This window comes from Sesamum indicum, linkage group LG10 (genome assembly GCF_000512975.1).
Source record: "Sesamum indicum cultivar Zhongzhi No. 13 linkage group LG10, S_indicum_v1.0, whole genome shotgun sequence".
Lineage (NCBI taxonomy): Eukaryota > Viridiplantae > Streptophyta > Magnoliopsida > Lamiales > Pedaliaceae > Sesamum > Sesamum indicum.
In genome coordinates, this window is record NC_026154.1 from 12069070 (window position 1) to 12081279 (window position 12210).

At 36.5% G+C, this 12210-nt stretch overlaps 1 protein-coding gene and 1 non-coding gene across 3 annotated transcripts; both read right to left on the minus strand.

The window, feature by feature from the left end:
- TRNAA-CGC lies at nucleotides 5518–5590 on the minus strand. The gene has a single exon. It is a non-coding gene; the product is annotated as a tRNA-Ala (tRNA).
- LOC110011220 (zinc finger CCCH domain-containing protein 48-like) lies at nucleotides 7353–10400 on the minus strand. 2 transcript variants are annotated; one of them, XM_011093759.2, is made up of 9 exons: nucleotides 9232–10400; nucleotides 9014–9109; nucleotides 8840–8929; nucleotides 8636–8737; nucleotides 8389–8538; nucleotides 8141–8260; nucleotides 8003–8062; nucleotides 7750–7847; nucleotides 7353–7654 (listed from the first exon to the last, which is right to left on the minus strand). In XM_011093759.2, exons 1-9 carry the CDS (start codon nucleotides 9811–9813, stop codon nucleotides 7507–7509), a joined length of 1446 nt encoding a protein of 481 aa, XP_011092061.1. In that variant the 5' UTR covers nucleotides 9814–10400; the 3' UTR covers nucleotides 7353–7506. The 2 variants fall into 2 exon arrangements, with proteins under 2 accessions (XP_011092061.1, XP_011092062.1); XM_011093760.2 differs by having other exon boundaries at nucleotides 9014–9150; nucleotides 9232–9491.

Genomic DNA, 12210 nt, shown 5'->3' on the forward strand with positions numbered 1-12210 from the left:
CCATGGACTTGAAGAAGTCCCGTCCAAAAGCCCTTGGGTGAAAGCGCTAGATTTCACCTCTTGGGTAATGGAAGACACCTTTAGTGTAGTTGCATTGAATCTTTGCAGGTATTCCTTCAAAGGTTCTCCCTCCTTCTCTCGTACAACAAAAAGACTAAGCTTCCTCTAACTAGCAAAATGGTGCAGAAAAAGGGATTGAAACTCTTGAAAACTTCCTATCGCCCCCCAACAATTGATTGAACCATTGTTGGGCTGCCCGAATAAAGGTGGTGACAAAGACACAACACTTGGTTCCTTCCGTGTATCAATGCAGCAGGGCTGCATTCTGAAAGCACAAGAGATGTTCCTGTGGGTCAATGGTGTCATCGTACTCGGCAATGGCTGGAGTGCGATAATTCATGGGGAGTTCATCCGCCATTACCACTTCAGTGTAGGGGACACCTTGTTGTTCTTCCAAGAGCCAATCTACTATTGAACATCTTGGAAGCCTTTTTATAGACATTCCAAGCGTTTGAGCCATTGGGACGGAACCTCTTGTATGCTTGCGGGAGAGGTCTTTAACCTCCTGTGACTAGGAGTACAGGGGTAGGGAGGCTTCCTTCACCCTCTTCTTTTGGGCATCCGCGTCAGATGGAGTTGCTATGTGAGCGGGGACTAGTGCTACCACTTGATCCCAAAGGGCTAGGGGTGCAAGTTGATCCGAGTCGGCTAGTATACTAGCTCGAGCTATATAGTTTATGTCATGAGGCTCGCGAGGTCACTCTTTTTTTATTTTATTTTATTTTTCTATAAATATTATTTAAGTGCATATTCAATATTATATCAAGTTTATATTCAAAATTCACCATATATTTGAATTATTAGTCAATATATCTCTTATTTTAATTTTATATAATAGTAAAATATAGTATTTTTATTTATATTGTTTAAAAAATAATCTTCAATAATTTAGTAAGTTTTGATAATTTTTTTGTAAATAAATATTAAAAATTCACCATAAATAAAATTATTAGTTAATATCTCATATTTTAGTTTTAAATGATATTAAAATATGGTGAATTTTTGTTTATCAGCTTCCTGCTTTTGTTATGGTCGTGTTGCTCAGGTTTTCTCCCAACACACATACACTTGAAGATATCCATTTTTAATAAATCTTTCAATTTTATTCTTTAGGTGTCAGCATTCATAGTGTGACTATAGTCATTGTGGAAACGACAAAATTTATCGAATTTGGTATGGTGAGGGCCATCCCTTGATGACTTGGAGTGCGTCAGTAGACTTTTTCCTTCTACCGCCATGAGGGCCTGAGTAATAGGTAGGGTCAACGGGGTATATACAGTGTTTACTTTCTGAAAAGACGGTTTTTTATCCCTAAAATTAGTTTGGGGCTTCTTGAAGGGACCCTCTTCTTTAGTTTCATTCATTTTCTCCCCATGGCTTTCCCTCTTGGTAGCCTGGGCATCCTCAGTTGGTGTATTTTGAAGTATGGGCTAGAAAAGCGTCGAACTTGGATACGGGTTTTTTTAGCTAGGGACTTGAAGAAGTCTCCATCCAGAAGTCTTTAGGAGAAAGCGCTAGGTTTAACTTCCTGAGTTGCAGAGGACACTTCCAGTGCGGCAGCGTTAAACCTGTGCAGGTATTCCTTCAAGGGTTCACCCTCTTTCTATCATACCGCAAAGAGACTGAGCTTCGTCTTTTGAAGTTTCCTTCTACTAGCAAATTGGTACAGGAAAAATTAGAACTCCTAAAAGCTTCCTATCGCTCCTACGGGCAACTGATTGAACCATTGTTGAGTCGCCCTGGCGAAAGTAGTGACAAAGACACAACATTTGATCCTATCCATATATCAGTATAAGAGGGTTGCATTCTCAAAGCGCGAGAGATGCTCTTGGGGGTCAGTAGTACCGTCATATTCAACGATAGTTGGGGTGTGATAATTTGCTGGGAGCTTATTAGTCGTCACTGCTTTTGTGAAAGGGATGCCTTGTTGTTCCTCTAAGGGCGTTCCTGCAACATGATATTGGACGTCTCAGAGGTCTTTTTGAAGACACTCCAGACGGGCTAACCATTAAGGAGGGACCTCCTACTGGACTTGCAAGGGGGGTCCCTGGTCACCTATCGCCAGGGGCACAGGAGCCGGGATGTCCCTCTCGTCTTTTTTATCTAGGGCATCCACGTCAGAGGGTGTTGCAGTACGAGCGAGAACCAGCGCTATCACCTATTCCCAAATGGCCGTTGTAATCATCCATTGAGTGGCTCCTAGGAGTGTTAAGGATAGCTCCCCTAAGGAAGTGTCAGATGAGGTGCTACATCCTGAAGGTTCAGCCACTAGCACTGCAGGTCTGGGGGGTGCTGGAATTGGTGCCCCGTTGGCAGGCATTAGGAACGTCCCTGATACGACTTGCAGTGTTTGAGTGGTACTAGAGGCATCCACAACCTTTTGCTTGCTTGGTGTGCTATTGGGTGCTTCCATTGTCACTCACGTCTTTAACTCTAGTTCCCGTAGACGGCACCAATTGATGCTTGCAAAGATAGCACAAGTGCAACAAGCTTGGACTATCGCTTTGGATCTGCGCCAACGAGTATAAGATCCGAAGAAATGGGATCTGCAATACTGGATTTAAGAAGAGATAATTGTAGAAAATAAAATGTAATAATAAATTGAGATATGATGATTAAATTATGAGAGAAAATATGTTGCGTTCACGAAAGAGTGCTACGATTTGTGTTAATAATAATGCTCAAAAGTCTAGAGAGTGTCCCCCACCTACGGGACCAAACCTCTTGATGGAGGTCTGCACTTTCTCCTTATTTTTCAGAAGGTAAGAGATAAGAGTGGTTAGATAGGTCATGATCTACCTTTATTTTCTGCAAGACTTACTCATAATCGTATATCTTCTGATTGGCAGAGACCCCTTACTAACAGGGGGTCTTACACGTCTTGGAACCCTAACCACCAAGGGCTCCAAGTCTTCAGGGAGTCCTCCCTCATCTGTATTGTCCCTCTAGGGCTGACGTGGTCTCATGTGGCGGCCAATTGGAATGCTAGTCACCTGTCGGGTGGGGGTTGCCAAATGTGGGCCCATGGGGGGCGATCCTCTTTTTTGGATCTCATTCGCAAGTTAGATCAGGGATGCCTAAGGCCTCCATACTTCATCCAGGGTTGGGGGCGTCTTGGGCCGCTCAAAAACCTATTGGGCCTTAGCACTCTTCTTGGGTTGGGCCCCTATGGGGCATAAGCATCATTATTACTACAAAATAACTGAAATGATCATATAATAAGTAGTTGAGTAACATATAATAATATTTTGGTGAAATTAGTCCATTAATTTCAACAATTATAAAGACCCAAGGTGAAGTGTAAAATTTTAAATAACTTAGATGTTTAAATGATATATTTTTTAACCTTAGGGGTCAACTTGCAAATAACCTAAACTATTTCAAAATCACACAAGGAATAGTCCACAAGAAACAAAATTACGGGACTTCATGCAATTTTAAAAAATTAGGGTATAGTTGGCAAAAATTGAAAGGTTGATAGGCAAAGTGCTTTAATCCCTATAGGTTAAGGGGTGTAAGCATTTATTCCATTTTTCAATGGTCAAAGTGTAATGTAATTGATATGTGATTAGTATATATAGTTTGGTAAAAAAATAATAAATTATATGATAAGTGTAATTACATTTACTTTGTAATTAATTTGATTCGACCAAACTAATTTGAGTAAGAAATCTTTCATGTTCAAGTAGACATTTCCCCGATGCACCTAAAGGAATCAGTAGTGGGTGAAACTCAAAACACAACAATTGGGATCACAATGGGTCGGGTTGCCTCCCCTAGTAGGGTGGATTTTTGAAGTTTTAAAGGGGTCCTAGGGTGAGCCCCGACCTTTGTGGTTTGGACTCATACCCTCCTCGATTATTTTTTAGTCTTTTTTGTATATTTTATATATTTATAAATATATGTGTAAGTATACAAAATAATATGTATAGTTTATTTATACTTACATATAATACATAAAGTTAATATCTTTATAAATTAAATTAATGGTATAAATAGTTTTCAACATTTTAATGTTTATATAAGTAACACGTATTCTGACATTAATATTTCTATAGCTAAAACATGCACATATGAATTTACAAGAAACAAATATTAACCTTTCAAAAATATTATAGTCTCATATTGATAAAGTTGTGATAATATTATTTTTAAAAATATATTTTTTAATATTTTAAAAATATTAACTGAGTATAGCTGATCCACCGAGTCCAACCTGGTGGGTTTCGAGTCCCAGTTCAATTTTTTTTGGTTGGGCAAATCCCGAATTTTGACAGGTCCGCTTCAAACCCGCCCCTTGCCATTCCTTCATAACAACTCTAGTCTTATAGTTTCTATTCCTCTAGAATTAATTAACTAATGGTGTGGACGCATCCCAAATCTGGCGAGTTAATATTTAATGGGATAATTGCGCTTTTGGTCTTCAAACAAAGTCAATTATGCAGTTTTGATCCTCAATAATTTAAAGGTGCAGTTTTGGTCCTCAACTTGTTGTTTTTTTGGCATTTTTAGTCTTTCTGATAATAAAACAGTTAAAGTTAACGAAAATTTCTTTCGAAAGGGAAAAATAAATATTTTCCTTCTATTTTAGCTATATGATCCTAATTCGAAATTTATCAGGTACTCAAAGTTTTTCTTTTAATTAAATCTTCTATTTGATAAACAGAAGTTGAACACCTATTTGTACAGCTTCGACAACTTTTAAATGTAAAAAACATATTGTTTTTTACTTATATGTATATATATATTTTTCATTAAAACTGAAGTGTTTTTGAACAGTAAGTAATAGAAATTTGAATATACTATTAATTAAACAAAGAAAAATAATTCTAATCTTTGATTTTGGTAAATAACCATCATCTTCTTGTGATACTTAGAGATTTAGGGTTTGATAGAAAGAAAAAGGAATCTTTATCGAGGTTGGGACTTAGGAGTTGGGAGAGAAGAAGAAGATTGAGAAGAAGATGATAGAACGACAACTTGTAACCCTCAACTCAAATATTTTTTCTTTACACGTACTTTTCGTTTTTCTTTTGGGCACTTGCAATTCAGGGAGAGAAATTCTTCGAGTATTAGGTTGCTCGATACCCAATTTTCTTTTAAAAGAAATCTCAAAAAAACTATCCGAACCCGATCGAGTTAGGTCAAGATCCAAACTATCCCACCTAAACGTCCACCTACAGAGAAGATTAATGGTGGAGTAAAACACCAAAGCCATTAAGGCAGACCATCAAGGACTTGAGATTAAGAGTTTGCTTTAGACGGTGGGTTTGCATGTTGATATTGCCTTCGAATCGATGGAAAAACGATAGCCAATTAATACAATAGAAGCAAACGAAAAAAAATTCGATTCATTTAAAAATTTGAATCAATATATACAAGTGCAATATACTTGCTATATAATTAGTGTATTATTGAAAAAGTGGCAAAATAAACAAGAAAATTACAGCTGGAGACTGGAGGTGCGGGGAATCGAACCCCGTGCCTCTCGCATGCGAAGCGAGCGCTCTACCATATGAGCTACACCCCCCCATGTTACAAAATTCTCATGATAAATTTAAAGTCATAAATCATTTTATTATGTGATGGAATCATCAATTTCCAATATAGTTTTCTTGCCATCATTTTTATTACTGTCATGATAATATTATAGTTACAAATTCGTATTAATATTAATAAAATTATAGATAGTACTATTAATAAGATAAGGAAAAATTACAAAAGTTTGGCATATTACAGATATTTTTTTTTGAAAAATTATCCATACCCCTGATTTTAACGATCGTATAATAATTAGCTCATTCTGTTAGTTTCCGTTAGAGATCCATCTATTTTTATGGTAACTTGATCAAAGTGTCATTGTGGACTAAGAATTATAGTTTTTTTTTTTTTATTGACTAACTAGATTAATTTTTTTATAATTTTTTCATCCATGGTGTTCGACCTTTTTGCAAATTTTTATTTTTTTAAAAAAAAGAAAAAAAATTATTGAGGACATAGTTAACAATTTCATATCTTCATCCAAGGATTACATAATTTTATAAAATATCAGGGAATATTGTAATTTTTCAAACAATAAAGGGATATTTAAATTATTCAAAATTTCATAAAAAATCTTTGTAATTTACCCTAAAATAAATGAATAAAAATTCAAAAAAAAAAAAACTCTACAAGATAGCTAGTTGTGATCATTTGAACATGTATATTCAACTCAAGCTCGAGTCCAAAACTTTTGAACTTGATTCAAAATTCACTCTTAATCTTGGATTTGTATATCTTTTTCCTCATGTATAATATGGGTGAATAATAATTTACCCTCGTGATGTTGAAAATGAGCAAATTATCTCTGTACAGAAAAAATATAAAAATTTACACTCCTGTATTTTAAAAAGTGAAGCAATTTACCTCCCTATCTAAGAAGGTAAATTGTTTATTTTAAAAAACATAGAGAGGTAAATTATTGTATTTTAAAAAATACAGGAAAATAAATTGAAATTTTTTTTTAATCGAAGAATAATTTGCTCATTTGCAATATCATATAAAAATATTTACATCTTTTCCAATATAAAATATATATTATGATCTTATGGGTAAAGTACAGTAATCCAAATTTGTTAGATTAACGTGTTTGTGTTGTTGCATCATAGTTTAAAGCAACAAATTCACCTATCAATTCATCAAACAAACAGATAATGAAACAGAGGTTGCAAAAATATGATATTTGCTTAAATATTTCGTAGAAGAGCCAAATTTCCCTATTTATTCATTTTCATCAAAGTATAAATTTAGGGGCAATAAGATCTGATTTTGTTGGTGAAATTGAGGTCCTATGACTTTAGAAATCATGAGTTCAAGCCCGTTTATGTGTGGATTGTTATTTCTACTGAATAGTAGGTGGTATTTGCCTTATAAAATAAGTCTACCACGATAAAGAAATAAGCGAGCGGAAATTGTCAATATGAAAACAACTAAATTGCAACGAACTTTCATAAAAGATGACATTTATAAATATTTCTTTTTGTTTTGATAATCATAAATACTCATAATTTAAAGTTCATCCAACAACTAGTATAATTTCTTGATCTTTGCTAGATTTTCATTGATTTTACCTTTGTGAACTTTGAATTTATAATTTTACTTTAAATTTTTTCTAAATTTTTTCATAAGTAGATTTTTTTCTTTAATTTTTCAAAGTTTTTGTTTTATAATTTTCTAAAGAAATATATACAGTAAAAGCAAAATTAACAATTCCACCTCTATCCAAAGAGTAAAAGAACAGTTTGGTAGAGATGAAGAAGAATATATGAATAATTGAACGCAAGTGCATATACAAAATTGTGGCCTTTTTACATCGCTGGTGTTCTGGAGACTGTTATCAACAATCTAAATGACGAGATTGCCTGAAAAACATATCAACAGCATTCTCTCTTTCTTCATCAAGTAGAGTTACAACGCAGTTTCTTCACATGGAACTCCATGCAATTTCCAGACGGAGATCTCCCCAGTGCCGTCACCCGTAAAAAATAGTCCGTCGCTGCCAATTTCTATCACTTCAACTTCCAGCTTGGAAAATATTCTGCCCCTTTCGGTAAACCTTAAATCACAAAACACAGACATGATTACACAGTTGCCAAAGAGGAGGGAAGAAGATATTGACAGAAACGATATTGGGTCGATGATGATACTCACGAGGGCAAGTCATAGAGGCGGACAGTGTTGTCGTTACATGAGCAGAGCAGAATAGGCTTGGCCTCAGCATCATGTATGCCACAAAGAGCAATAAAACCCTGAAACAGCATTAAATATATTCAAGATTTTCAGAATGCTAAAAAGATTTAAAAGCACTTGACACAGGGATGGGAAATACAGAGGCCAATGGAGGCACTGCACAAATCAATGCATTTTTGGGTAAATTCTTTTCAAGTCAATGTATTCCACTTACACAATCTTCTTTGATCTCATGAATCACGTCTATGGTCCCGCTTTCAGTTGCAGCCCAAATCTATTTGACACACAGAAGTAAAGGAATTTAGCAAGATGCAGCACAGTGCATCCCCAATTGAATTATAAAGAGCCAAACCTTCAGTGTGTTGTCCAGAGAAGCAGATAGCAAATAGTTATCCCAGCAAATGATGGCCGTTACAGCTCTTGTGTGCCGATTTAGTGTATGCAAACAATGCAGATTTTTCCGGTCCCACACCTGGAAAACGGTAAACAAATGAATAATATTAGGTATACATACAAAAAAAAAAAAAAATTGGAAGCAGAAAGGGGCAGAAAAAAGAAAATGGAAGAAAAGAAATAGAAGAGCATTATATGAAAACTTACCCTTATGGTACAGTCTCTTGATCCTGAATAGAGCCTATTGTCAGACCCTACAATAAGTGATGTCACGGCGCCTTGGTGCCCCTTCAGCATTTCAGCAGCCTCCAGGGTAAGAGCCTCCAGATTCAATTTCCATACCAGTATGCTACCATCCTGCAGCCATATAAGTTTTGTTTCATACATAAAATGAGAATCCACGGTGCAGCTAATGCAGCCATAAATATACACGGTGAAAGACCCTGGAAGTTACCTCCATTCCAGCAAACAACTTATCATCATCCAGGACCATGCTACAAACTAACCCAGCAAGTAGACCGAAACCAAACTCAGCATGATGTTGGAGGTTCCATGCCTGTTTGCCAACACAAGTATTAAGTCCATATCGAAAAGGATGAACTGGCATACAGTGACATAGTTCATTGAAACATGATAAAAGAAGAAAGTATATTTATACCTTCAAAGCAGTTTGCAGTCCAACCAATAACCACGAGCCTTCGCTGATTAAACACCCTGCTTCACCATCGGTAATTACAGAACCAGCACACTGCATCCAGAGAAGACAGAAAAATGAATAACAGAACACCCTATTTACAAGATGACAGTTTCATTGATAGAAACTTATTCCCACCTGACCAGTGTGGCAGTCCCAAGCTCGAATGGTTTTATCCTTGCTACATGAATATAGCCTGTTGGAGCCAGATGGGAGCGAAATCCCAGTAACAGCCTGAGGAAAGTTGTACCAAAGTACTTGTGTATTAGTGAAACCTGTAACAAATGCAAGGCTAAACAGTGGGGACATATAGACCATGATTTTAAACAATACTAAACTCATTTATCAATAAGTACCTTGGTATGCCCTTCTAACTTTTTCAACAATGTGAATCCAGAACCAGAGAACCAAGAGTGCAGATCCTTGCACTTGTCTCCATGGACACAATTTCCTGTGACCCAGTACTTGCATTGCTTTGGCTTAGCTTTTTGAGAGCTAAAATTTTCAGGTTCACTTCTTACAGCTTTCAAAACCTCTGGCTGGGCCTGTATATCACCATGAGTGCTCGAGGAAGCGATGGTCATTTCTATATCCATGTGAACATTCTCATTTCCAGTATTTGCCAAGACGTTCTGATGGCTGCTCTGACCACTTCTACTGGTGTGCATGCCTCCTTTATAACTTGAAAGGGTGGCAGTCTCGGGGTTCTTATATTTAGGACTCCTCCAGGTCATCTTTCTGGATTGCATTCCACGAACGTCCTTCGCTGGTGCCAACTGGATCTCACGAGATTGTGGAGGTGGCGATTCTCTGTGCATGAACCTACATGGATTCCTATTGCATCTCCCTGCAAGCCAGTAGGTGCAGACTTGGGTTTTCACAGGCAGTCCTCCAAATCCATCACAGGTTGAGACTCTAGTTGCTGCCTTGACTGCCATCGTATAATACTAAACCAAAACAGAATAACAGAACAATCAAAAACTGAACCAAGTTGGTGAAACTCAAACCATAAAGCCTGCTGCTTCCGCTATGTAAAGTTGAAGGAACTCAAACATGAGCAAGTGCACCAAAATCCCAATATCATCCGACTCCAGAATTGTTTCATCAATTCAGTGCCACGAGAAAAAGTTTACAATCTAGAAACAGAAACCCTAAAATTCCAACCATACTGTCTGCATGCACAATTTCACTGAGGGACTATAAGTGAAAACCAGACACAACATCGTCCAATTTCTTGATATTTAAGACATGGACGAACCACTTAAATCAAAACCTATCTAAAGCAGATAATTCCAGAAATCATCATCAGCCGGGACCACAACTCTCCATAATGAAATGATCCGGTAATAGTGCATATGAGCAACCATTGCTTCCAAGATTCTTATTTCTTGAACCAAAACATAATCTCCCAACAAAGATCCACGCGTGGGAGACAAAATTCACTGAGGGACTATAAGCAAAAACCAGACACAAACAGCGTCCAAAATCTTGCATATAAGACATGAAAGAACCTCAAAAATCATAACCTAAGCAGAAAATGAATCCCACATCCAATGATACTATCTTCATCAGCCAGGCCATAACTTTCCGTAGTAACATCAGAATCATCCAGCAGTCACGTATATCAGAACCGTCGTTTCCAAGATTCGTATTTCTTGAACCAATCTCCCGAGACAGATCGACAACGTAGCAGAAAATTTACTCGAGTCGAAGAATACAAAATACTTGTAAGAAACAGTTAAACCTCGCTAATCAAATATAAAAAGAGTCCTGAACAAAGAAGCCCTTAGTTTCAACTCCCTCAAAAGCCACGACAAGAAATCCAAGAACTCCAGACCAATCATTGCCGATTCTTGAGAACCCATCGATGATGATGATTGGGTTGATCGATTGAAAACGTACACAAATCGAAAACTCTAAGAATATACACAGAATCAAAAGATAGCAAACCTGATGATATTGAACCAAAATCTCCGAAAATAAAACTTCTCTGATCAGAGATGAATGATCAAGGTTTGATAAGAGCAATTGAACAAAGAACTTCTTTTTTTTTTTCTGAGTAATTTGAGGAGCAAAACTGATCTAATGCTACGTCAAACTCCTACATATAGACGCGAGAATATAGGATCAATTACAATAATATTCGCTAAGATTTGACGTTTTCCCAAAATTTTTCGCAAAAACCTCTGAGATGAGGAGTCTTCTTTGTGCAATTTCAAATGTCAACTAAGTCGAGTTAATTATTTTTTTATTATAAAAAAAAATTATTTTATTATAATTTTATTTAAATTAATAACACAAACATGACGAGTCGCGATTTCACATTAAATTAATAGGAAAAAATGCAGAATTCCCCAAGTCGGGAAACAAAACCCCGACTTCAAGTCGGGATTTTGAATCCCGACTTGGGGAATTTTGCTTTTTTTTTTTCGTTTAAATTATTATTATATAATTTAATTTATATATAATTAATTTTAACAATATACTAAAATCCAAAATTAATAAAATTAACATTGCATTAACTTAAAAAATTACAATTAAGGGTACAAATGTAATAGTTATTTATTTTGTATAATTGTAAAAAATTACATTAAATACAAAAAATATTTTGTACAATTGTGAAAAAAACAAAAAATATACAATTAATCCTGGCTACCCGGTACTGGCACATCCGATTGTGTTGAAGAATTTCTTTGTTGTGCTTGTTGTCGTGCACGCCTTTGCGCCCAATCCATCTCGTTGTGAATACGTGTTGTTTGATTTCGACCAGGGCGCGAAGAGATGCGAATAGTAGGATCGTGGACCAACTCAAATCCCGGTACATCCCAATAATCTTCGGAATGTACAGGTTCAAATAACTTAGAATATGTATTCTTATAAGTCATTATATCGTAATAATCCTTCACCATTAATGCAGCATTAATCATGAATGCAGCGCATACCTTTTGAGCGTGACTGCAGGGTATACCAAATTGAGTCCATTTGCCGCAAGAACATTCTCGGTTCGCAATTTTGACAACATGGGTGTTGACTCCATGTCCACCGTGACGTCTTGTAACAACCGAGGCGGACTGTTGGAACTGATGGTATTTGGTGACGGTATGTTCAACAGAATTTTGATGCCAACGTGTGAACATCTTATATGCAAAATCCGTCCACAGTTGGTTGTTGGTCAACATTACAGTACTTCTTGCTAACCTCTCACGGAAATAATGGACACTTCGCTGAAACGTCATCTCAGCAATTGCTGTCAACGGTAGGCGGCGAGCCCCTTTCAATACTCCATTTATGCATTCCGACATATTTGTCGTCAGAATTCCGCATCGCCATCCACC